This window comes from Lineus longissimus, chromosome 2 (genome assembly GCF_910592395.1).
Source record: "Lineus longissimus chromosome 2, tnLinLong1.2, whole genome shotgun sequence".
Classification (NCBI taxonomy): Eukaryota; Metazoa; Nemertea; class Pilidiophora; order Heteronemertea; family Lineidae; genus Lineus; species Lineus longissimus.
Genome location: NC_088309.1, coordinates 10,066,827 through 10,094,420, shown reverse-complemented (window position 1 = coordinate 10,094,420; position 27,594 = coordinate 10,066,827). Strand labels below are relative to the sequence as shown.

General features: G+C 39.8%; 1 protein-coding gene across 4 annotated transcripts in view; it reads right to left on the bottom strand.

Annotated features, from left to right (window-relative positions):
• The window catches only part of LOC135482580 (heterogeneous nuclear ribonucleoprotein K homolog), a 51,435-nt gene that overhangs the window by 14,415 nt on the left and 9,426 nt on the right, over positions 1 to 27,594 (bottom strand). For 2 of the 4 annotated variants that reach the window (XM_064762736.1, XM_064762737.1), the window contains exons 4-7: positions 20,298 to 20,460; positions 12,180 to 12,212; positions 1,228 to 1,349; positions 858 to 914 (exon numbers count right to left, since the gene is read on the bottom strand). In XM_064762736.1, coding sequence (XP_064618806.1) covers positions 858 to 914; positions 1,228 to 1,349; positions 12,180 to 12,212; positions 20,298 to 20,355 — 270 coding nt within the window. In that variant the 5' untranslated portion in view covers positions 20,356 to 20,460. Of the gene's footprint in view, positions 1 to 857; positions 915 to 1,227; positions 1,350 to 6,245; positions 6,280 to 12,179; positions 12,213 to 20,297; positions 20,461 to 27,594 lie in introns of those variants that run through there. The other 2 variants (XM_064762738.1, XM_064762739.1) reach the window with 2 other exon arrangements.

Below are 27,594 nucleotides of genomic sequence, written 5' to 3'. Positions count from 1 at the left end.
AACGACTAGATGACAAACAGAAATAGACAAATATGAGACAAAACAAATAAAACAAAACATGGAAGTAAACAAATTTCATGTGGTTTGTTTTCTCATGATGAATAAACCACGTAATTTGGCAAATAACATAAAACACTGAAATTACACAAACAATACTGGATCGTTCCTTAGGTTTCATTGTTCGGTCAATCATATATCTCACGCAATCATGATCGATGATGGGATGATGCAACTATCATGAATAAATGAAAGGACAGTTCTGGCCAGAAGTATCATCCCTTGTTCTGCGCAACGTTCCCGCAACACCACATTCTAGAAACCTGCACGGAATTGGTCTTGCGTGCATTCATCAACAATATGGCCCCAAGGGGTCCTTGGCGTGGTCTGCATCGTCAGGCAGTGTCTCCAAAACATACACCCAGACACGACAGCAGAATGTAGAACATTCGAAATGCTACACTCCACAAGAAATGTTACTTTTGACCAAAACTGTAAGTTCACTGTCTTATCAATTCAATATTTGAATTCTACACTGGTCTAGGGCGTCTGGACTGGTTATTTCTCAACAATCATGTTCTGCTTGCAACGTTATTAAACCATCCTTGCCAACAAGTCAAGGGGCAAAGGCAACAGCAACATGGTCATGACTTATCATCTGACAACACAAAATTAAAGACGGCAACATCAGTTCGACCAGTAATATTCCATTTTACATCAAACTGCTCTTAAAGGGGTTGCGACAATCTAGCAAAATCACACAGTTCTAACTATAAGACACAAATAGTGCCGCATTTGTGTGATAATCGGACATCATGTCATGATTTGATCGGTCACTATCCTAGCTGAGACGAGCATACCTTAGATCTCAGATTGGCGATGTTCTCCCCACCCTTCCCGATCACAGCACCAGCATTCTGAAGAAGAAAATACAATATCTTGTTTATCTAAATTTGGGAGATTCATTGCTTTGGAAGATTTGACCAAATGTCACAAAAGCTTCACTGCTTTTTAGTATAAAGAGTTGCTCCATCGACAGAAAGCAGCAAAGTTGACATTTGAAAGTCCTAACGCTGCAATTAAGTGTACTTTACTGAAGGAGATAATGCTGTGTGATTATTTCATGTCTGTTGCATTAACATTCTTTGAGAGAGATCAAAATTCATGATACGTTTTTTAAAGATAAGCCCAATTTATGAATAATTTTACAAAGAAAATCCTAATTCATACCTTCGTCTGGAGTAATATCCGCAACTCATATTTGGTCGAGTCGGGAATCTTTTCCTCGCTGTCGTCATTTCTTCGCTTGGAGTCGGTACCATAGTCGTCACCCTCTCGCTTGCGTTTCTGACCTAAAAAGATAAAGATAAAGACACCTTGAGTCATAAGAAACGACTTATTGCGTATTTACTGCTGATCATAGCTCAGAGAAAGCAAAAAAAAGTACAGTAGAACCTCTATTACGGACACCATCAGGACTGACAAGTGCTGTCCTTAATAGAGAGGTGTCCTGATTAGAGAGGCCGAATTGAATAGAAACTAGCAATTTGGGACCAAAACTAGTGTCCTTAATAGAGAGGTGTCCGCTAAGGGAGGTTCAACTGTATCAGTAACTGTGGACAACAAGACAAATCATGCTGTAATGAAAATCAAACTAATCAAGGAAACACAAAACAATTTTTTTGCTTGCACCAGCTCCAGTATACAGGGATAATGCACAGAATGCAAAGATGCATTTCCAAGACAACCAAACCAACAAGAGACCCACTGAGAACAAGAGAGCCATTTTCTATGCCAATTGCCTCCAAGCCAGTCTGTCACACACGTTGAGTCTACACACGAAGGGAAAACACAATCTACGAGGCTTAACTGGGTCTAATTACATATTAATTAATCAATGAGACTTATACCATACGAGCTAATTAATCTAAAATTGCACTATTAATGATGATACAGAATACCCTTGAATTAGGTTCTAAGGTTCAGGTGGGTATAGACAGCTCCAAGGGACGGATAAGCAATGATTTGCAAAACGGCCATGTCAGCTATTTAAGACAACATTTTTACATTTTCAATACAAGTAGCCCCATTCTTGATAAAATACCAAGTGGCATCGAGGACTCTTGAATTTCTCAAGTGTCAATTAGTGTCAATATCTTACATGTAGATTCAGTCAAAATAACTGAGAGGCACACTTTGCCTCTCTCTACTGCAGTACTTCATGTTTCAGAGGAAAAAAATGCCGACCAAAGAACATGTCAGCGTAACGAAGGTGGGTGCCTTACTAGGTCATCCTGTTCAAAGTGTCTCCCTGTACCTTGCTCAAAATCAAAGTACGGGGATCGCAGTTTCTCCGTGGCTGCCCCTTATCTCTGGAATCGACTCCCCAAAGCAATTACATCGGCTGAGACCCTCATCCAATTCAAATCCCTTCTTAAAACACACTTGTTTAATCTTCACTTCAAAAAATAGAGGAGGTAGCGCTTTGAGCAGGGTGACCTGGAAAGGCGCTTTACAAATTCTATATTTATATTTATTTATTATATTTCAGGATACAACCTCTCGCTTTGATATAGCCACAAAAACCAAGGATTTTCTTTAATTCTCTGTCTTCTGAAGAAAAGTCCAAGTCCAAATCAAACCCAAAGAATACACTGATTATTTGAATCAAAACGGATCAAAAGAAGACAAAAAGAACACATCAATAGCAAAATGCTTTCAATGAATCAGAACATAGTGAAAATTGACAAAAGCACGACCAGCATACCTGAGCAAATGACACAGTCAACGTATCAACGACAGATACGGGTGAAACGAGAAAACCTCCCCAAGGAGAAGATGTACAATCAATTATGTCGCCATAGAAACCGTCAACAAATGCTGGTCGGTCTGAACATGATCACCTGCTGCTATAGGGCTGTAGATAAATGTGATGCTGTCTTAACGTGTGTGTCTCGGGAGAGATTTGAAAGATGGGCGAAAAAAAGTCGTTCAGGTATGATGAATCACAAGGTTGAACTGGAGGCTGGCGTAACTATGAAACTGTGAAACATCCCCTGACTGTATAGTCAGAAATAGTGATTTTATAAATGGAGATTGGACGATGCTGTGATGGGTTTAGAAGAATGCTAGCACAAGAGATCTAGGGTTGAATTCCTTTCAAGCTTCACAGAAGTAATCCTCACCATCATCAAATGTACCAGTAATGTTCAACTTCAACTGACCGGCAACTTAAACGGTTTCCTTGCAATTAAAAGCAAGTTAATCTTTTCGAAAATAAAACAGAAACACAGCTTCACAAGACAAACCTGCATAATGATGGTGATCAAACAAAACAATGTTGCCGATTGATTCCTGAAAGTTTCCAAATCTGAAAAATCCCACTCGTCATCCATTCTCTACCGACCTCCGATCCAGCATCTTTGTTACTGACACTACCGCCTCCAACAGGGTCGCGTGAACAAGTGGCATTTACAATGTACCCCGAGGACTGCTACCGGGGACGTGATGCCAGCCTTTGTCATCAAAGTATCGGTCCACCTTGCCAGCAAACAATCATTTGCATAATGCATTGTCAAATGGGTATTGTTGGCTGCATCATCGCATTTAGGGTCATTAGCACCTCAAGGTGACACATTTACAATACCTCGCCATGTTGGCATTGCAAATTGGCAGAATCTGGAAAAATCTAACCAAAAAAATTGATGAAACAAAGAGGTGACAAAATCACTTGTATTATAACACAATATTGCGCTCATCAGCAGTTGACAAAAAATTGTCACAATCGGGCATACGCTTTAATAAATTCGTTAGCAGAGGGGGTCTCCAATGATTGGAACAGCCATTCCCAATTTATGATATCCTAATGGCAATGTTGCAGTGTTTAACAAGAAAACCACTCTGCCAATCACCTAATGAAACAAACAATACCTAGCCATATGCTCGCAATACACCATGTAATTTTAATACGGCATATTTTTGGTTGGTGGGCTTCTGGGTTATGGATTATCATGCTGCAGGTCGGTAGACGCACTCGAACCCAACAGAAAGATAGATTTTCGGCACTAATCGAAATCAATAAAGGTGTACAATAGACGTTTTAGCTAAGAGAAAGAATTCATGCCGTATGAATGATCGGGGAATTTTCATATGCTACTTAATCAGCTAATAAGTACTCACAATAATCGTTATCGGTATTTTCCCAAATTGTACTGAAATGGATCGAATTTGGCGATACTTGTAAAGAGGAACATCCTACAGGTTTCACAGGATGAAAGGAAAATGAGCCACAGGTAATTCCCAGGCAGCAATAATGCGATCATGTCGTGATAAATATTAGTTTTCGATATCAAACTTTCAAAGTTTGCATCAGCTTTATGTATTATTCAATAATATACCTTTGAAATTGTGCGCATGCTATTCAGTTCAAGATAAATTTGTATGAAAAGATAAAGAAGCGGAGTGTACCAATTTGTCATCATATTTTAAGGTCGATAGAATAAACGAAATAGGATAACATTTCTAGAGGTGCACCTTTTCAAGAAATGCGATAACAAAAGTCCAAAATACCAACTTTGACTCACATATACATCTCTAAACTCTAGAATCAAACATTATGAGGTTTACAAACCACACACAATTCAGACAGAACTAAGATAGAATCTTACCATGTTATTTTGAGGATAAATCCAAAGCTGGCCAAGTCCACCACCATGGAGAGACTGAAGGCAAGTAATATTAAATTCCGAAAATTTCCACGAAAATTCCCTTAAATCCATTACGTGATATTGATACTCCTATCAGCCAATCAGAAACTCATACTCCCAACAGCGACATCGTTCAAATGGCAGAGAGAAAGGCGCGCCAATATTTTATACCCATCGCCAACCAATGATATATGTGACTAACAAACCGATCATCAAACCAATCTGAAGTCCAATTATATCTCTGAAAAAGGCACCCACCCTACAGTGTATGTTATTACAAGCCAACGACCTTACAAACATGATGAAAAAGCCAAGCATGATTATACACTGCAACGCGTACCACCCCCAGCCGGCAGCACTCCGTGAAACTTGATCAACTCAAAGGGAAAACTATACTACTAACTTGATATTTTCCATGTGAGCGGCGATTGAACTTGATCAGGTAACGAGCACCACACCCAAGCCTGGAGCTATTAGCCCTTGGACGAGAGGAGTCAATAGCCTATAATGCTTTGAAAAATCATCCTCAACTCGTCAAGTACTAGCGCCATGATCACATGCATCTACTGTTAACTGCCAAATTTCTGAATACAAGAAATTTTCACGATCGCTATATCGCTAGATTAAAGAATTTCCCTCCTTTTGTCTGAGCAGACTTTTTTCTTCGTGAATTGAAGGCATTTTGCAAATTAAGGTTATTTCCCATACACGTATCATGGTTATTTTGCAAAATCCACAAAAATAAATCAACTCTAAAGACTCAGGCTTCAACTAGACCATTTCAAATGTTAACAATTACTTTTAATTGAGTGGTCTAAAACATTCAAATGTTGTCGGCTTATTCATGAACAGACTATTATTACAGGAGAAAGCAGACGTCTTGACACTTCGCCAGTCTACAGCCAATTCTCCTCAATCAGTCTCCTGGGAACCAAAGGAATCTGAAAATTTAATTTACTGCGCCAAAGAATTGATGAGGATGGTGGGTGGTGAGAAGACCTTTGTGTGGTTTATATGATGCGTGCATGCATTCATGATCTGAGCAGCTAGTAGCGATGTGACATGCACTATCAGGGCTCCAATGGTGACTGAGTCACGGGAGATCAGGGGAGGGAAGGCTACATTGAACACGAGAGAGGGCTACATGAAGGCTATGCACTCCAGAAACGCGATTCCTCATGTAAATCTTCAACCAAAGCAGACGGAATCTGGCATCCACGCATGAAGTCAGCAATAGTTATGACATGCAGAGTCTTCACAGGGCTGCAAAGGAAACTGAGTCATGGGGACGTCGGGGACGTCATGGAGCGCATGGCTTGCGCGACTGCTATGACGATTTGATTTCAAACATACTGTAGACCATCAAATTTTTGCGGGTATTTAACTTTCGTGAATTTTGGGAATAACCTGCATTTGCGAAAATAAAAATTGTGAAAAAATATACTCAGACTGGAAAAACTGAAAAAAGATTTAATAGAAATCTGCCAAGAACACATTCAAACAAATAAGGGAAACTTCACACAGGGAAAATATTCACATTACCTGCATGGAATTCTATCATGGTCTTGATAAGTTTGTTGAAACAATCCAAGAATATCTGCCCCAGTCACTTTCAAAGTGGTTATCTTGGTGATATTGAAATACCCTTGTACTACATTTAACACAGAGGCCTCAGTGGCTGGTACTGAACCATAAACACTGATCCGTGCTCCACACTTTGGCGCTCACGATGAGAGTATACCAACCAATGGTAGCAGCTCCTTGCTACGGTGCCGTGGTCACCGTCTAACACTAACACTAACGAGCATGAGAATTCGACCTCCTGCTTCCGGCACACAGGTAGCAGAGACTAATAATCAACTCCTGCATGGCAGCATGCCATTGGTCTATGGTGAAAAATCAATAAGACTCATTAAAGCCCAGGTAATTGTTCAACAGGGTCAATATAGCTGACGTTTCCAATATCTGCCGATAGTACGCTCTCCATAGCGGTAAGAGTCAACTTCATCAGCGTAAATCATACTTCATTAAGAAGATCTAAACATGATGTATACAGTATATAGATATACTGTAGGTTCGAGTGTACTTGGATTGGAATGGATCAAATGAATGACAATCAAGCTTCCTTAGAAACCAATCAACATCCCTGACAACCAGTTCAGAGCATGTGAACACAGGTTTTATCCACGGTTTATCAGGAACCAAGAAGAATGCTTTGTAACTGCACTTGGTAAATATTTTTTGTAGCTGTAAATGGCACTGGTGATTGGTCTGCTTTGAGAAAGAAAATATTTGCAAGGTTTTTGAGCTAATATCAAATAGAATGTTACAATGTACAAACGTTGCCCAGTTTTGGGTACACATTCGCCAGTCTGTACTCTGCAGCCAAGCACACTTATGTTACATAATCAAACTTAAAAGCTTCATCTGTAACTTATAATCGATAGGGCAATGGAAATAACTTACAGAGCTGTGGAACGTCAAATGACAAGAAAAGAAACAGAGAAGAAACAAAACATCACTTCAAATCAAAACTTACAAAACCAGATCTGAAGAAAATCTCAAGGAAATTATGAAATTAAAGACAAAACAATTAGCCACATCTCCAAAGACGCTGCCTTTATAAAATCAATTGAGATTCATCTGTCATATATAATAGGATTATTGGAGAACGCACTCGAGGCAGTGCTTTATTAAATGGTATATCTATAGGATTGTCAACCACTCCAAGCCTCTTCATCACCCCTCAGACGTCTTCCAGTGTTGACATACCGCTGCCGACTAACAGGCACAAGGAGATGTACACATGGTCTGGACAAATCAAATCGATTTGTAAATCTTCAATTTCAGATTCCATTAGGGATGGCATATCGCCATTACTACAAAGGAGCTTTTAGTAAGAATCTGCTGAGCGAAAGGCTCAATTTAAAATTTGATGCTCCTATACAGGCTTTTCTCATTATAATCTTATATCAAAAAGAAATTCCACTGCAGCAAAAAAATTTGGTGAGATTTTTCAAATTGTACACTCTAGTTTTCCTTCACAAGAGCAATCAGGTTTCAAATGTTCGCCAGGAGAACAATCATCACAGTCATAAGCGATAAAACATTTGATTTTGCAAACCAGCACTCAATCGATATCCCATAATTGATGAGAAGTGCCTCAGTTGATACCTCGTGAATATGATTTTATTCGACCACACCCAAGTTATACGAGAACTTACGACGCATCCATCCCAGATTTACCCAAAATAAAAGTTCGATGATGGTAATGATGAATGGGTGTTGGGTACCATGCCACTAGAAATAAGAGCATAGATTTACTCAAGAACACAGCAATTTTTGACACAGTTACCATGGAAAATCCAAGGACAGAGATTCTAAATACCAGTTGTACGAACATATAAAAGTTAAAACAGCATCTAGCCTCTAGCAGAGAACATCAAGCAGTTCTGTTCATAAATAACCTTCTCGGAGCATGCAACATTAAAACTTATCTGTAGCGAAATTCATACATGTACTCGTTTGATTTTTCACAGGCTTGACGTTAAAACAGGTATGCGTAACATGCTCTAGGTTGTGCACAGTGTTATATAGAAACAGCTGTAGAATATACCAGGCAATTAAGTGTAACCATGCTAGCCATATTGAAAATCCAAATCAATTTTGAAAAGTGGAAAAGATTTTAATAATTCACAGCACACATTTGATTGGAACATAATGCCCTGGCTGCATGCATGAATCACCATCATGCAGCAGTCCCCATTAAAATTTCAAAACTTGTCGAGGTAATTCCACAGGCAGAGTTAGTTGAAGGGCAGCTCTTTCAGTTGGGTATATATCACTCCAGGTTGCAGTTAGGACATGTTACTCACTTCAGGCGGAACATTTTAAAACGCTGTTTTGTCTTATGACCAAATGCCTTACTTTTACCAAAAGTTCAAAATCTCAGGCAGCCAGAAAAAATGAAACTGAAAGTTCATCAAAATCTACAAAATGCTATTCACAAGTGCAAAAATGAAGGGGAGGATATCAACTTGCTCATAATACCACCTATATGAGCAAAGGTGAAACGTTTTTGAATCTAACCCACAGAAGCAAGGATGGTTTGCAAGATCATCATCTAAATATGAGTCATTTTCATTTGACTGCACTCGGATCCCCCATCTCCCCCTGGACAGAAGGACAGGGAGGATCTTGACACCTCGAGCTTCACACCCAATGGCAGAAAACATCTGATGATCACCGGGCACAATGTGAGTAAATTGCGGGTTAGGCTACACCAGTGTATGTTTTGGGGTGAGGAGATGGGACAGGCACTGTCAGGGACCAGCAGGTTTTTGTCATCGGGACCAGTAATTTGTTCTCCACCAGGTGAGTCCTTTGTTCCGGAAAATTATCCCTAACATAATACGCACATTGTATATATACGTACACCCTGCGGTGATATTGCGCCTGCCTATTTGAGTTTCCCTTCAGACCCGTGGTCCATTGTGCATGCTTATTAATAAAACAACGTAATATATTATGGCTAATTAATAATGTAACAAGCAACCTTTGCAATATGGTCTAATTTTAACACAATAAAGGTGTGGAGCCAAGTTGGGTGTTTTATTTCATATACTCTCGTTTCAAAGGCTTTTTAATTCAGCGAGTGAAAATAATGTTTTTATGCTCAGAAACCCCGAAGGTTCTGAATCAGTTTCATCACAAACAATGGGATAACGGTCGGTGACACGTGGCATTATGACGGCATCAGATTCATATCATATAATTCTCAAGGCCTTGTGGGTGTTGTAAATGCACTTTAAAGGTCTAAAGTGACTTTTCTCAAATTTTTGATAGAACTCCATGAAAACAACAGCAAAACAATAGTCCAAATCCAGATCAGTGGTGCAGACAGCTTGGTACCTAAATAAAACAAGAGGCCCAAGGGCCTGGCGCTCAGCTGAGTTAATATCATTAATATCTTCCCGGTGTTCAGTTCATTATGCATGAAAATGGCATGCTCGATGGTATTTGATATCCTTTTGCGTTCACTACGGTACCAATGTTTTTGGTTGACATAATTATGCCACTGTTCATTCCTCAATCCCGACCATAATTCGGGTGAAATCATCGTATGAAACTATTTACCGAAACATGAAGTTTATGCCATGAATGAGGATACTCATTGTCATAGCCTCGTTTACAAGTACGAAGTATTTTCCCGCGAATATTCAAAACTGCTTGGCTCCTTGCCAGTTAAATAACATGTGACTATACACAAAATAGAAAACTTTGATGGAAATTGTAAATCATTTTTTTACCTATCAGGGGAAACAAGCTGATGATGATCAAATAAATCATTCATGAGAAATCGTTTTGTTGCTGAAGCTTGCATGACGAAGTTCATGCTAAACCTTTTCTTGTGCTCTACTGCGCCACCGTAGTTTTCTATTTAGACCAGCGATGACGTCATTTCTGGTGATTCCCTACGTTGTCCAATGAGCGCTTTTTAAAATGTGCCATTTGGTATTGTACGAACAGAATGCCGTAGCTCCCTCAATTTCCAATCAATTTTTATGGGAGTGACATTATTGTATTGCTTAGAATGTCTACTTTTTACTCATGAAAGAATCGTAGAACTAAAACTTAATAGGCGAACAGAATCATGCCAATTCACTGCACATACTGTGGGAATTCTCCACTTCAAAATACATCGGCGATGTCATCGCGAACAGAGCATGCACTTCCGATATCGTTTTCACAGAAATGTGGCCAAATTTTCAAGAACTAATTTCTGAAAGTAGTCCCTAACGACCTTATGACTACCACTGAAACGAACTAGTGATAATATCGCCTACCAGACTACTACTTTTTAAGCAGAAAATTGGGTACTTGAGTGTCATTGAGCTCCAGGCGTAAACAACATGCCGCCATTTTGTCTCCGCTTCGGTATTTCGTACGCCGCTTATAATGCACCTTCTCAATTAAAACCAACATAATAAGGCCTTACATCGTTGATTGAATAGGAACACCACACAAAACACAATAAAGTGGGGGTACAATCGATTACGAAGCTGAAGTGAACAGTGATTTATTCCTGGAGCTACTGCTTTTGTTGTGTAGCTGCCATGTTTTGAGAACTGGCAAATAGGAGACTTCATTGATGGCTGACGTCATCGGGCGGAAATTTGAATCGGCAGAAATAATTAAAAGGCAGGTAGCGCCCTCTCCTGTTAAAATTTTGAATTTTTTCTCAATAAAATAGATTTTCAAGAATTTTATCTTAATATTAGAGCATATTTCGACTAATTCTGCTGCTCCTAGGCCGATATAGGCCAGTTTCCTTCATGCACTCTCGCTCGCAGGAAGTAGGTCGAATGGCGACAAATTTTGTTTTGAAAGTAGAGTTTGATCAGAAGTATCCAGAAATGCAAAATTGAAGTCTCTAGGTCTTACGGTTACAAAATGTGCACCATGGGTTTAACGGATGGACGGATGGATGGATGGATGGATGGATGGATGGATGGATGGACAGACGGACGCCACTGAACAACTTATTTGACAAGCTCGGCTGACTTAGTCAGCTGAGCTAAAAATTAATAAGCAGCAATTATTTATGATGATAGAATAAAGGCAAGAAACAAGGGAGCATGCATAAAGAAATACAGATGTACAGGAACTAAATGTTGCCAAAGGGTTATAAAAAGATTAAGAAGGCACTAGCCTTGGTGGTCAAGATGTTGTATTGTTTTACTGACAGTCTACCAAAACAAATTAAATATTTTTTTGTTGTTTTACTCCCTGCTTTACAGACAATCAACAGATGGAGTGAGGATCTATTACTTTGAAGAAATGACAGCATGCGGGCGGGGGGGTCAAGCAGGTTATGGTATGCAGAACAGAACAGAACAAAATATTCTCCCATCTGAACGAGAAGCATGTCCAGGAAAAAAGTCTACCACAAATTAGGAAAGCCAACTAAAATACATTAATTTTGAATAAAGTATGTACATGTATTGAGAACATTATGAAAAGAATTATCCCACATAGGATTTTACATCAACGGAAAAAGGAACCACATTAAACCTTGATGTAATCTCGCCAAAAATACGATTCTGGATATTGATAGATCGATATTGGTTGTTTCCGCCGCCCATATCAAGGAGTACAGGATTGTTCACATCATACATTACTTTGTATCTCAAATTTTTGTTCTTGTCTCACAGAAGTGGATAAGAGAAATTTACTTCAAAGACATAAGAAAACGGCTTGGAAATGATGGACTGAATCTCTGCAACATCAGCCAACGCCAGCATCAATATGAGGCAACAAGGGCTGTGTGTATAAGATTGATAGCAGACACCGTACCCCGCAAAATATCTTCACATATCCCACTGCCGTATATAATTGCGTGGCACAGGCCATTCGTTCACTTTCATTGAGTCAAAGTACATGTACTACACGGTCCAGTCCCATCAAATTACTCACCCTGAAAGTCCCAAGACTGTTGGCCACCATAACCTACAAATATTCAAATAACCTCCAGATATTGGTTTGACAAAAAGATTGTTGAGCAAGAAATTAGTGATCTATTCTGAGCAAATTTCTTTGTTTCTGAAATATAATAGTTAGCCAAAATACACGAGAAAAAATATTGTTGGAGGTTGAAAACAAAATGATAGCATCATAACATCATAATTTTCTAAGCAGTGTGAAATAAACATAGCATGCGCTTTAATATGGGGGTGATTGTCTGAACATTGGGGGAGTTGGCACCGTGAGGTTTATATAAAAGAAAAGTTTGGCAACCTGAGAAATCACAAAGTTTGATGTTTGAGTGAACACTGGGATTACTTATAACCTTTATTTACAGTGAAGTTTATTTCAAGTTGGTTACAATGACATAGATCTCTCCATTCATTCCTGAATGAGAAACAGGAGAGTTTAAGTCGAATATAATTTCCCAATTGCTGTATACAACTACTGTTGGGGGAAAAGCTTTTTCAAACATTTGTGAGGAAGAGATATCAACTCTGGCAAATGAATATATATATATTTCCCAAGAGACAGATGAATTCTATACGTATCATGTTCTCATCATATAATCATGGTGACAGAGGCATTAGTGAGTTGCCATGGTCACCACCATGCCAACTGTCGGCCATGTTGGATCGCTGACAAAGGGCGATTGTAGGATGTGATAATGAATTAACGATGTTACCAAGATTAAGAAGGGACACAACGCCCAAAAGTACTCAAATCGCAAGAATAATGCCATCAATGCGGTAGAATCATCATATCATCAAGGCCGCATGGACCACTCTTCTGACAAGAGCAATATCCTGCATTTTAAGGGCTGGCCACAAAGCAAAAACCTTGCAAAATCTCAGTTGCGTGGAAAGGATTCTCAAGAAACTGGTGTTTTACATCTCGTTACACACCACGCTTCACATCCGCCAACATGGCAAAGTTCTCTGAAGCATAAGATATCGCAATGTTCGAGAATTATCATCAATTACCATTGTCGGCGACCGCAGACCATAAATTCAAGTACACCAGGCGTATTATCATGAATCATCTGGCACTGCTCAAGGATTCATTGGCAAGGAATGAGCGTGGTGGCTTGACGCTTATTGAATTATCGAAATGGTTGAATAAAGATGCTGTCACGATAGAGTTCCAGAGTGTGCTCTATCACCAAGTAGTTTCACCCAACAACTAACAACAGCACATGGTTGGCATCTTCAATGAAGGATATGGCTGACGATTTCATGACTATTTCATCCCCTGGGTATTTGATATTGCGGTAGATTCACACTTTTGAAAATCATGTAGGTCCAGCATGTGGTTTATAAACCGTCTCCAAACTCTAAATCTTTGCAACCACCAAGCCAAACAGAACCTAGTATCTTCCTTTTCAGGCCTCCAACAATACGAATCAGGAAAGGAACTCTGCATTTTTTACCCCATTTTCAAATAGGAAGGCACTTTGCTGACACATTCCCACTTTTTGCCCCCTTCCCCCTCCCCAGTTAATGCTTTCTTCACCAATCAAGATTAAACACGCTTACCACCTAATATCCGTATCAGTACGGTCTTCATAATTCAATCATATCGACAACAGAATGTCCATTGGAGTCAAAACAGCGTGTAATCACCTAATCAAGTAAGGAAATGACTTCACCAAGACACGGCTGTGAACGGCATGTAATTCGCAAGAAAATCACTCTTGCCTAATTATACTTCATCATCAGTCATCAGGCCAATAAATTCAACTCCTCGGAAGTCGTTTCTGACATTTTAACACAAACTATCTCCTGCAGCATTGTCATGACGACAAATTTTACATTTCATCCATTCATCGTTATGACTGATGTTCCTGAATTACTAGTGTTATCTCCCCGCGGAGAATATGCACAAGATGATATTAAATTTAATCAACACCGCCGACGGAAACACTAGCGTCAAATTACGATTCATAATCTACACGGACAGGACGTTCTTCAGGAGAGTAATTCAGAAAACATTTGCGCTCGAAATACAGCCATATTTCATCTGCGGTGTGAATAGAAGCATCTTCTTCACTTCAACCAACCATCACTAAATCCTTTTCTTCATTTCATGCAGAAGGAATATCACTAGATTGAAATGGCAAATGCAAAGCTTTTTTACGCTGCTACAAGAAAAAGTCATCACCTTCGAGATGCAAGAATTATGGAAAGAGATTGTGTCCATTCACCAGAGGCCAAATAATACGATACTATTTCAGGAAACAGTGCTATGAATGAACTACACGAGTCCATCTTTCATGTCACAAATGCAGATCATGTGAATGACCTTGGGACATCAAAAGGTGAAGGTCACTAGGAATCTGATGTGTATTAATGAAGGTATATTGATCACATCATAAAGCAAGGATAAAACAATATTAATGATATGATACCTAGAGATTGACAGAGTTAAGCCAGTGTTGACGACCTCATCTTTATGAAACGTCATGCATCAACACACTGTTTCAATGAAACAATAGGGGTTTATGTTAATAATCGGTAGGGTAATAATTGGTAGCGCCATGATTTAATCATGATTTATGACAAGACATAAAATCATGAACATGACCATAGCGGGAGATTATAGCTTACACTTCCGTGGATTATAATGCATGGTCATCAAAGATTCAAGTTTGGAGTCAGCCATATTATTGGGATACAGTTGAGAGAGGGTGACTGTCAAGAAATATAGCACTTTTTGAAGGTCAATCATCTCGTAAGTGTGATATTTCCACACCATTCGGTGCTGCAGTGTAGCCTACATGAGAATGGCAAGTTAAGTATTACAGACAACCTTTTTTAACACTACATTTTAATACAACTTAAAACAGAGCTGGCTACTGTCAGAGAACGATGCTATTTTGATGAAGCAATTGAAGAACCAAGTTAAATATGTGAACCTGATTCTGCATCACCTGCTCTACCATTATCAATTCCGGCAAAGAATCGAAAGAGAATTGAGATGTCTCTTTATGACCCCATGTCATGTCTTTTGCCAAACATAGCATTGCAATCTCGCAATGGAATTGAAAAGATGGCCGTATGAGTCATGATATCGTATACAATTACATGCATACATTGTTTGTGTCTTAGCCTTACATGTACATCATTGATTGGGAGACCAAAGACTGTGGGGCTTTGAACGCAAGTCACAATCGGGGGCACTGGAAGATGACTGGAGGCTGGGTTTTATCTCACATCCAAGCAGCAGCCCGGATCTCCCAGAAGGTAACATACAAAATTTGCCAGTATGTGATCAACTGAACGCTCGTGAAATATGCTGGTAAATTTCTCAAGACCAAGCCATAATTTAAGTTGCCTGTAACAGTCAATGACAGACACTGGACCAATCAATCACAATTCTAAATGTAAACCTATTACATTTTCCTTATGGATCAGACATGAAATGAGTTGGGTATGAAATTTTCTTAGGCACCAGAAAGAAATTATGTTGACGCTTGCTTGGCAACATTGATAATTTCATCCTCCTCCCACATTCATCAAGTCTGAATGAGACAAGCTGCAAAGCCAGGCTCTCAGTAGCATATTTGGGACGACAAGACTTTACAACAACCACAAGGAAAGACTGTAATAATACAATGTTCCAGACTTGCAAATTGGCACCGTCTTCAGCCTATTTTCCTGCTTGACTGAAACTTCATCATATAACATATAGGTACTGAACATCGCCTACTTCAACGCACCACTCACTAAAAGAGGGTTAGGACTAGGAGCTCCCAAGACATGCCTGTGTCAATGGTCCAATCCATTCAAGGTTACACACTCATCCATCTTGATCGCCAGATTGATCAGCGCTCCATGACACCAATGGGCTCTCACGATCAATCGATCCGCCATCCATCCTAGATGTCCTAAAGATACGACACTACACGCTGACCAATGTTCTGGGAGATGGTGTCTAATGTACTTAGCCGCACGAGTCAATTTGAACTTGGTTAGCTGTGGATACAGAGGAGTTCTATCGACTGAGGTCTCAAGAGATGCTTGGTACTATAGTAAAAACAGCATTTATAGGCTTTCACTGTCAAGGTCACTGTACCAACAGAGGTCAAGGACACCAGATTTATAAGAACATCATGTTTTTTCAGTACTATTTAAAGCAGAAGAAGAGTTATCTTGGGTTATCTCAAATCAAACTTGTATCAAGTCATACTGAAGTATGGGATGAAATGGTCGTCTATGAAGTCATCTGTCTACAGATATGATATAAAGTTCAAAACCACCACTCCCATTCTGTCTTTAGTCAAAGTCTAGCTACCAACTTGGCCACTTGCGGATCTGAATCAAAGTAACGATACAATTTGTAAAATGCAGGGACAACAATCAAAGGCAAACCAACAACCAACAGGAGCTCTGGAGCTTTCTTCATGCCATCAACAAATTCAAGATCACCGTCGATCACCATCAGCATCTGCCTAATGTCGAGATGCAGCTACTGGATTTTAAAAGTGTGTGAAAACTGTAGAACATTTGCTGTTGGTGTAATTAATCCTGATTGTAAAGTCCACAGTCTCGTGCCAACATCCAATCCATCATTATCAATCATCTGTTCTCCCCCATAATGAAAGCAGATGGTATCGAAATCAAAATCATAAGGACCATATACTTCCAGCACTAACTCAACAATGCACATTTTCCTTTTTTTTGGTAATTGAAACAAGAGGGAGATTTTGGGCTCAGTATTATCATGAAGGCACCAGACAGCTCAAGAAAGATATTTGTTGAATTTCAAGTGTAATGTACCAATAACAGATTTTTTTGGGACTGGGGAAGCTGATTTGTTAATCATGGCACAGATGACTAGATTATGTTATTCGGCTGGGGAGTTATGGCAAGCCCTGGATGTTAAAATATCAATACCGCGTTGATATATTTACCACTTCATTACTTAGTGAAGCTTACAGTAGAGGGACGGTTCATAGCGCAATCACTGGGCTGATGTACGTGCGTTTATTTGAATCATTAGAATCTTTTATGGCCAGGGAGTCGGTTGGCTTCATGTTGAAGATGCTTCATTTATACCAGAGTTCATTCCATTGGAACTTCTATTTTGCTATAACCAACTCAAGGAGATCCTGTGGAACAGATTGATGTACTTGTGTATCTAGTCCAGTCATGAATGGTGTCAGAATAGAGAATACCTATACATCACAACAATTAGACATACTTGTGCAAAGCAGATGGGAACTGCATCACGAAATTCCCAATCTAAGGGGAAACTATGCCGTACTGATCCTCTCCCATATCAAGACAAGCATGTCACCAAGTCTGATACTCGACTGCACAGGATTCTAATCCTACTGTAACATGTACGCATCACCATTATTCAAAGCCAGATCAGCTTGCGTTGTTTTATTAGGAAAGTTTTGTTCGAAGCCTTCAAGAGTAAGGCATGAACTTGATAGGACATATCGTCAGTCAAATGTGTAATCTTGCCCACTATCACCCTTTCACCCTCTCCAACAACAAAGACCGGGTGTCGGGAAGACCCTGCAATTAACCCTCATTATTAGTCCACATTAACTTATGACAAAGAAACACAATACCCCTCTAATGCCCATAATTAATGAGGACAGCTCACTAATTAACTCTGGACCTTGGCGCTAACAGTTCCTACTGTATTACCAAAGTCAATCTGAGCACCGTAATGAATCGATATTGATAAAGACCTCGTGAAACTATACACGGATTCATGTTATGATGTAAGAAATTAGGAGAAAACACACCAGACTGATATAAGAGTGAGCAAGATGTCCCTTTGCTATTGCTTGATGAGCAAGATGACAAAGGTGATAAATTATTACTCAAACAGCAATATGTAACAAGACCATGTCATTACTGGAGTTAATGCCAAGGCGCCCATCAAAAACTGTGTTTAATAGTCTATGGTTCGGACAACATGCGGACGGTATCTTTAATGCCACATGACATTACTGCCCATCTCAAGGCCGGGTCGGTCCCATTATGGTACTGAAGTTGGATCTAATGGCTACAGTGATTCATGGAATCTTGGGCAGAGAAATTCCCCATTGCCTCATGAAAAGTTAACACGGGATTTTGCTATGTTAGCCTAACATAGTGCATGAACCATTTAGAGAAGTGTGTGCTAGTCAACCATTTCGTTTTCAGTTGGCAAGATTTTCGCTACTCAGTGACCAGAGCACGCAAGGGATAATATGACATTATCATGTCCACAATGAATTAGGGTTAGAGCCATCATATAAATGGTGCTAAACCACCTGCATTTTCAATAAGAATGTCTGAAGCTGAAGGACAACCAACAATTTATTCTCTCATTTTATGACTTGTCTGGTCAGACTAAATCATCAACGGTGTGATGAACATGATATGTGCATGAGTATCTCATTTCATATCAATATCGAGACGAAGAGATATGGACAAAGGAATCGTAAAGCCTGCTGCACAGGCAAGATATTAGTGAAGGGCTCATCGTTCCAATACAAAGTGTGCTAATCTGGAAATTTAGAGAAGCATTGCGCAAAATGTGTACTAGAAAGCTTTGGAAACAAGTTCTTGATTTTAATATAGCCTTCCAAGCTACAAAAAACAACATAGTACGTCAACTGACAGCAGCAGGTAAGCTAACCTCAAACAGTTGATTCATATCCCACTCCTTTGAAAACAAAGCAGTGAACCTTCTCAACACACCAACTGGAATATTTCAGCAAGAGACGTTGTTTTCCAGCAAACAGCCATGTTTCTTTGCATCTGGTCACCATAGAAACCGTCTTTACCCCGAGATGTATCTGTATACCACCTCCGCTGATATCTACCAAGCCCCGTTGATTGAATGTATAAGGGAAGCAAGCGAAGGGAAGTTTCAGAGCTGGCGAATGAGACATGGGGGATGTATGGCATGGTTGCTTTGCTATGGTAACAGCTCGCCTGCAGCGGATCAAGGCTGCTGGTATGATCAAGAGAAGAGGCAAGATGGTTGGGGTTCTGTTCTCAACAGGCGAATATTCAAGAATTTTTTTTACAATTCTTCTTTGGATTGGAACAGCTTTTCGTAAAAAAATCGTCAGAAAATGTGTGGATGTGTCAAACTCACTTCACTGAGAAGTTGGACATTTTATTTGCTAGTACCATTTGTAAACGGGGAGACTATAGACAGGCACTAGAGGGTCAAATTGATAGTCTACAGGTGATATTTTTAATAATGAGACTGCAAAAATGGGGCTTACAGGAATAAAAATATCAGTTACCAGACCAGTGGGACACAGAGCTTCATAGAGTGACAACTGCATTAGCAACTTGAACTGGGCCATAATTGGCGCAAAGCAAAATGCACCACCCCCAAAAGTGTCAAAGAAAGACCTTGAATAAATCATGAAGTGATGCAGCCTTCAGGAATAAATGTGATGGAGAATTTACTTTCAATTAATTTGTTCTCATGAATAAATGCCATCACGCTACGCCATCACTGCCAGGCGCCTCGGGTTATGGTCGCAACCCTGACGCAGAAATGTACAAGGCTGCTGAAATGTACAGCATTGCTTAGTCACAGCAATGCAGGATAATAAATGGGAAGTGGAACTCTTAATGGCGGATGAAATACATTACAGTGCTAGCTCAGACTAGTCAAGAGACTGGAGAAATTGAAGCAGATGGTGCACTTTGGAACCATCAATACTTCAATTTGGAATTTTGAAATCAAGGACTACCCGAGTGGGAAAGTTGGACCGGCATGGGATATTTTAATCTGAGGGAAAGGCTTGATGCTGAATTGTGAAGGAAGGCCTCCATTAAGATGCACAAGCCGGTAAAATAAAATGAAATTCTCTAACACTACATGTACAAACGGAGAAAATTTGTGCGATATCTTTCATGGTATCATAGCTTTCATTCAGTCCCGGTCGGCATCCTCATCCATGTTGACTGATGCTGCATTTAGATTCCACATTTGCTTCCTGGTCACACCTTTATGTTACCAAGGCCAGCCATTGAATGCAAGTGTCCTTGACACAATAGCGTATCATTTCCACGGTCAGATTTAAAAAAAGATTTGACCTACCTTGGGTTCCATCGTCCTGGTTTCCGTTGCTATTGTCAAAACTCTGCTCATCCGCCATTGTGTGTGATAAGCCTCAATGTAATACTGGATGTGATGGGATACAGGGGTGAGTACGGCGTTGTGAACCAATCTTCTCAACGGGGATCGTCGGAGAGCTTTATACCTGGAGAACAGAGAGCGATAGCCAATGAAATATCGGCAGGTAGACAGCACGATGAAGGGTACGGAATATTAATATAATCCCATGTGACTTGTCACAATTGTGTTAATAGGCCCATTCAATGTTGTTTCATTATGCAGATCGGCTGTGGACGAATGAGAACGATCGGCTCATGAATCATGTATGATGTGAGCACAACCGTGGAAAATGGCTCCTCGCTACTGCAGTGATGTCGTCATGGTTACCATCACAATCCAGGAATTATCTGGGCATTATGATCAGGTGCTATATTCAGGGTGACAGTCCGACAATATGTATTAATTTGTGGGCATACATCCTGTGGAAATAGGGATTGATCAGTGAATATGAATAAAAAACTTAATAGCCGTCAAGCCTTTCAAGATACTCAAATCCCACACATGCACTGCATTGCAACTTTCACAGAAGTGCATGCAACTCCTGCTGATAAAGTACATTAAGCAAGAAAAAACTCCATTAGTTTATTACAATCGAGACGATGGTTGCCTGGCTGCACGAAGGGAGCAACCACTGCCCCCTCGACACACAGGGTGAATGCCACTTGCCGAAGAAGGAATGACTGTCGATAAATTCATGCAGCTTTGTGTATCTAGGCAACCAACATTTTTGTCTCAACCCAGAGAAAAGCTGAAATTTACTCAGTGGACAATGTAAAGCCTGTCAGAATAGGGGCGAAGTTTTGTGTTCCATAAGCTTCAACTTGGGGAATGAGTTGTCATATCACCTTACATGTAGATCAACAAAATCTCTATCTCTGTCCAAAACCTGAAACAGTGTGGTTTTTTAACTTTGATGAGGTTTCGGTAAAGGTTGATGTGAAACCTTTCTACTACGGCTTCGACTGCAGCTTCTCGCTGAGCAGTTCTACTTGCCTCTCTCTAACACCGGGCAATGCTACTTTCCCAAGGCTATCTTCAAGACAAAGGCAAATAAGAAAATACATAACAATTCCACCAATGTCCATTCACACGAGGGAGCGTAAATTATCCATGGTCAGTCAAGATAGCATTACCCAATGCCAGAAACAAGAGATGAATGCTTTTATAAGTCAATACAATGTCACCATTGTCTTACTGCCTACGACTAACGAATCTGATAGCATCGTATTGAACTTGCATTATAGGAAAGATTTGCAAATGACCATGGACAATATAGTTACAGGCAAATCAGATTGATAGTGCTAGATGGGCACAAACTGTAATCGGTTTTAACAAGTCACATAGATGGATTGTGAGATCAGATTGGAGAGGATGATGGCGGCAGGCAAGATCTTTCTGGATTCAATTCTGGCAAAGTGATTAAAACTTCAACCATCCGAACCAAAAGAACACATAACAGAGAAGACAGATCAACTCTCTTTGACACTGAATCATCATGATTTTACTTCGGCAAGAAAGGACTTAAAGTTGCAGAGGTTTTGAATACTTGTGGTCAGGACAGCTGTGATGATGGCAATACTCCAGGTCACACACTCTCAACCATCAGTAAACCCTGCAAAACACGAAACCATCCAGTTGTGGAGAGCAAGGGGATCAACTTTTCCAAAGACAAACTGCCTCCATCGAATCCCAAGCTGAGGGTTACAATATGACACCTACCACCAACAGGGGATAATTGCTTGAAATGATCTGACACCAGCATCGTCACCAAACCTCACCGTATCGTGCAGAATTTGCTTCGCTTGCACACCTGAGGTCAATGAGGGCATCCTAAATCTAACTGTATCCCTAATCGGCACGGTATAATAACCGCCAAGTGGACCTACAGACTGGATAAAAGAACCCTGAACTCGCAGCTAATGAATTGTTCATTAAGAATAGCCAACCAGTATAGCTAATGGTTCTCAAATAATGAGTCTGCATGATCTGATGGGGTTTTGAGATAACTATATTATGTGGGTTCCTTATACGATCATTTGTGTGCATTGATCTTATAACTTGCGATATGATCTCTGTGGCATCATTACGAGTTTATGGAGATGGTTTCTCGCAGCAGTAGACAGCTGCGTTGAGATGAAAATGCACATTAGTTTCCAAAATAAAATCTGTGCAGATCGAGCGCAGTGCACTAATTCAAGAAAGTGCTACCATGCAATCATGATTTCGCTAAAAATTCGCTGGGTCCTGGTGTAGACTCCAACATTAGAGATTAATCGTGACTTAATGACTTCCCTGAACCTCAGAACAAAACAGCTGGGAAAATTCGACCTTCAGAACCCTCTGTGGCACCATGGATACGGTTCCCGTCTGCCCGCTTAGAAATCCACTACTCATGGAACAGCTGGAGGAGGATTTTCTTCTTATCAAGTGTTTATCTTTGCCAGGGATTGAGAACTTTTCGGAAATGAAATCGAGATAGATATGCCTAGCTTTGGCCAGTTTGGGAGTAGTTCTGTTTAATACCCGAGCACTAATATCCAAATTTTTAGGGTAGGGTTCATCGTGATCGTAAGCCAACACATCAAAACCAAACCTAGCTCGTAGTGGGAGAACGGATAAAAAATCAAACAACATATATTGACAACAAGGGACAAATCAAATCCTGTGGTCCAATCCAGTTCCGACAGTAAAATCATCTTATAACTGATCCAAAGACATCGATGCTAAAGTACAGAATCATTAAACAGTCGGGCCACTGGGAGGAGAAAATAATGACGTTAGACTACTTTATCGATATAGTGATTTGTAGACTTTAACACGTTGCCTGACATTACTACTGTGGACAGTACAGGTTGTATTGGACTAATTATCAAAGGAAATAGGATAAGAATTGATCGGCGGGCAAGTTACCATAGCAGTAGATTACTAATGCTAATCCTTACATAGAAATGATTGAAAGAGGAAACTCTCAGGTGCCCAGTCTGCTGACTCTGTCATGGGATGGCGACTGGTTATGGGTTTCATAATCATGGTTTGATGCAGATAAGGATTTTGTCAATATGAATGTGTCACCTGCTTTGGACCAAGTCATCAACACTGTCCCGCAGACCGAAAGCCATAATTTCCAGTCACGGAAATCAATGGAAGTGTAACCTAAAATGATTAACTGACTTTGCTATAAAGAACCATGCATGGGCTACAATCTACGGGTTCAAATACAGGTATAAATCGCCACTCACAGGGTAGCACCATATGAGTAGGACTCATCCAGGTATAGCCCATGCATAAAGCAGGTGCACCATGAGAACCTCTACCTGTGGAGCTCAAGGAGTGTATGGTAGGCAATCTATACTCAGCCTCCCTTTAGGCGACTGGGGTCTTAAAACTGCATGACATTATGATGCAATGCATGTAACGACAGACTTCTTGGCACCATGTTGTCGTCATAAAACTGTCAGATGTGGCACTGGTGTCAATGATGCAATTAAACCACTGACAAACAAAAATTTTGATAGACTGGAATACTACCCAGATACTTTTGATAATAACATCGGGACAACACTACACCAGAATATTGATTGATACAAGAGTTTGCAAACTTTATTCCATACAATATTCAAATTTCTGGCTGGAAGTCCTCTGCTAATGTGTAGTTACAATAAAAAAAATGCATGAATGATTTACGAACCGCATGAATTATAAAGCCAATGCACCAATCAGCGATCGCCACATTTTGTCCATAGTTGTCACGTCGCCACGGCAACCATGTGGCAAAGGACGCGTTTGGACCAAGGCAGAGCTTTGTGGTGAAACGGGCACATACGAGCCTTCTAACATGATCAATGAAGGCTAGGGCACACCAATTAGAGAAGCGCTTCTTCCAGCAAATTATCAGAAAAATTTCTGCTCATTATCGACTAATAACAGTCAATCCTCGCTTCACCCCACTCAAACTTAAATGAAAATTTCACGGACCAAAACCAACACGAGATCGCCCACAATGCACATGGATTTTCAAATCAACCTGTTTTGAATAACAATGAATAATCCACCACGTTTATGATCATCAAATATACATGAACTGCAGTAGGCAAACATTAGAATACCAAACTAATCATACAGCCAATCAGCAGATATAATGCTAGATACTGATGTGAGAACATGAACAAACCTAACCGACCAATTGACATCAAACTTCAATACAATATTTTCTGCAACACTCTGCGCATGATTTCATGTCAATATAAATTTTGATCAAACACTCAAGAGTTTTCCTGTATCTTTTCACTTGTGGCAAATTTCGACAGGTCAAACCGGCCTACGAAATAGAACGGCTGTGAAAATTTGGTGATTCACAGAACTTGTATGTGTCATCATTGACAATATTTATACACACCACTTGAGACAATACCTTACAAGTACCTAACTACTGAAAGGTCAAAATAATTTTCATCTGTCTCTTATGCTACTGAAAGTGCTCTGATGTTATTAGTCAGATAATTTCAGAGATTGCCCCGGGGCCAATGAAAAATGATACCAGGTACAGAATATACATGTATACACTGAATATCTACTTGTAAATATTTCATGAGTTTTCGAAATGAAGATTTATGATAGTAAATTGAATTCAGGCGAACAGACATACAAAACAATAAGTTTCTTTCACCGTCAAAGAATAACAAAGGAAAAACACTCCAGGCAATTTCAAAACCTATAATCAGGTGAAAATCCAATGAGCAACCGAACATTGCTCAGTTTCTCTTCAAATATCAAACTCATCAACAAACATGCTATTTAAGCATGTTGACTAAGGCTTAGCGTTTTCTTTCAGTTCAACAGTTCAGTTTAGATCACTGTATGAATAATAGAAGACCAGCTAACACCCAGCTTATTGATTGTGAAAAAAACATTCAACATGCATCACTCATGTTCGAACTCACTAACAGATGAAGGCAAAATGTTTTACATTTTCAACATCAATTGCACTGGGTACCTCACCCGAAAAGAATTTCACCTTCATTTAAGTAGTACAGTAGAACCTCTCAATTCTACTGTATTGTAAATTACGTTTCAAGACTGTTTTATAACCTGACGATCCAGTTTCCATCCAAAAACTCACACATGAAATTGCCACTTACATAATTGAAAGGCACCACATTCATTATTTTGTAGTTCTATCCGTTCCCAAATCCCTCTGTTAATCAATAATGCCCTTGCTCTATTTGCACTTATCAATTCATCCATGATGATACTTTATTTTCACCAAGGTCACACTTTACTTTGGAAACATCAAAATCTTCGCACATAATACAACCAGGTTGGAAGAAATATAATATGACACACAATTATTTCAAAAAATTAACAAAGACTAAGCCAATTTAATTTATTGGATGTTGAAGATTTAAAAACTATATGATGGCAAAGTCCTCTTTTATTACACTCATGAAAGTAAATCACTCCGCTCGCCAATCAAAATATCACGATCAGAGTAAAGCCAAATGTGAAATGCTTGCAGGCATTATTGGGTGTGGCATAAAACAGAAATAAGAATATAACCCTTGATCTGTAATATCATATGTGCATGCATTGCAAATATAAGGGGTTAACACCGAGTAGGGAAAAACAAGGATGTTCTGTTTTGTAAAATTGTATTGCTAAGTATTTGTCTGATTTCAAGAGATGGAACCTTTCTGGCTCTATTCTTTGAGCGAGACCTACAATGATAGGTGCCAGCTAGGAAAGATGACCATGACTGCATTCAGGTGGGAGGTATTTTATAAACTAATGTACAAAGTTTACTCCAACCCTTAATGGCAGAATCACTGGATCAAGGTTGCTCTCATACAGAAACTTCAGTGATGCAATGCAAAAGGTGAAGAAGATGACTAAGACCAATGTACATTCTGAAGAATTTATTGAGGATGTATCATAATTCCAAAGACAGAATATCACAATTTGAAATAATATCATGTTTTACACCTTAAGCTACAAATCTCAATTGGTTCAAACTTGTTTCACTTCAAATCATCAAACATATCATGCAGTGAAACGTCTGTTAGAAATCAGCGTGAGATGTCAGAGGCTGACAACACTGATATCAGATCACAAGTGTCACATGAGACTTTAGCTCAGATACTCTGCTGACGTATCAATAGGATCAGTTTATTGGTGTTCAATTAGATGCCGAAGGTGATGTCAGGTGATGTCAGGGCCACGTAGCAGATGGAGGGAAGTCACACAAATAGTTTCAAATGACAACCAGAGAAAAAACACTGTACAGCAATCGTTGCACGATGATCGATACAATAGATTACAGGCTCTGAAGTATAATTTTTACATGCTGAATTATGGACATATTGATACATCAGTGTCAGTTGAAAAACTTTACAGGAGGACTTATTGGTACCTCCGTTTTCAGATTGAGGTTCTGGAGATATATCTCTCATACCAATTCTCACCTCCAACACCACCACCATGACGTCACATTTCATTGGTCTGCATGATCAGTGCAATGCTCTACACTTCCTTGCCAAATCATAACTAATTTCCTTTCATTTTTAAAATGTGCCCAATACCCATGTCCGATTAGCCATGGACAGGAAGTCCTTCCCTCTCAATCTCATCCCCGCCATATTCAGGCACCCAAGTAAAAGAAGTTCATTGCTGGTGACTGCATCATCATATTCCATTGACAGTAATAAAGCCTCCAGCATCTCATACCTGGTCACCATAGCGATTAAGTGTCATCTATGTCAACCTGTGGAGGAAGATAATGCCGGGGGGGGGGGGGGGGAGTTGACAGTTGTCTTCTGTTCAGCAAGATAAAGTCAATATCTTTTCATCTGCTATGGCTGTCTCGAGTCTTCAGCTGAGTAGGATTGAGTCAACCTTGCTACGTCTGCTATGGCCAGCTGTCTTGAGTCTTCAGTTGAGCAAGATAGTCGTCAGTTCAGCAAGACAGAGCCATCAGTTCACTGAGACAAGAGTAAATCTTCCCTCAACATCTCTGGACATCATGAATGTTTAAACAGGGATCTTTTGTGTAATGCTTCGATTTTTTTCAGGCTTGTGAAACAAGAGCATCAGCCGGTATCGAATATAGCTTTCGAGTAGGCCCTCATGACTCACATAAGATTGTTCTTTAGATAGAACAGCAAGGTTTATACAAGGATCTGCTCAGTCACCATGGACACAAGGCTGTCATTCACCAACTTATCTA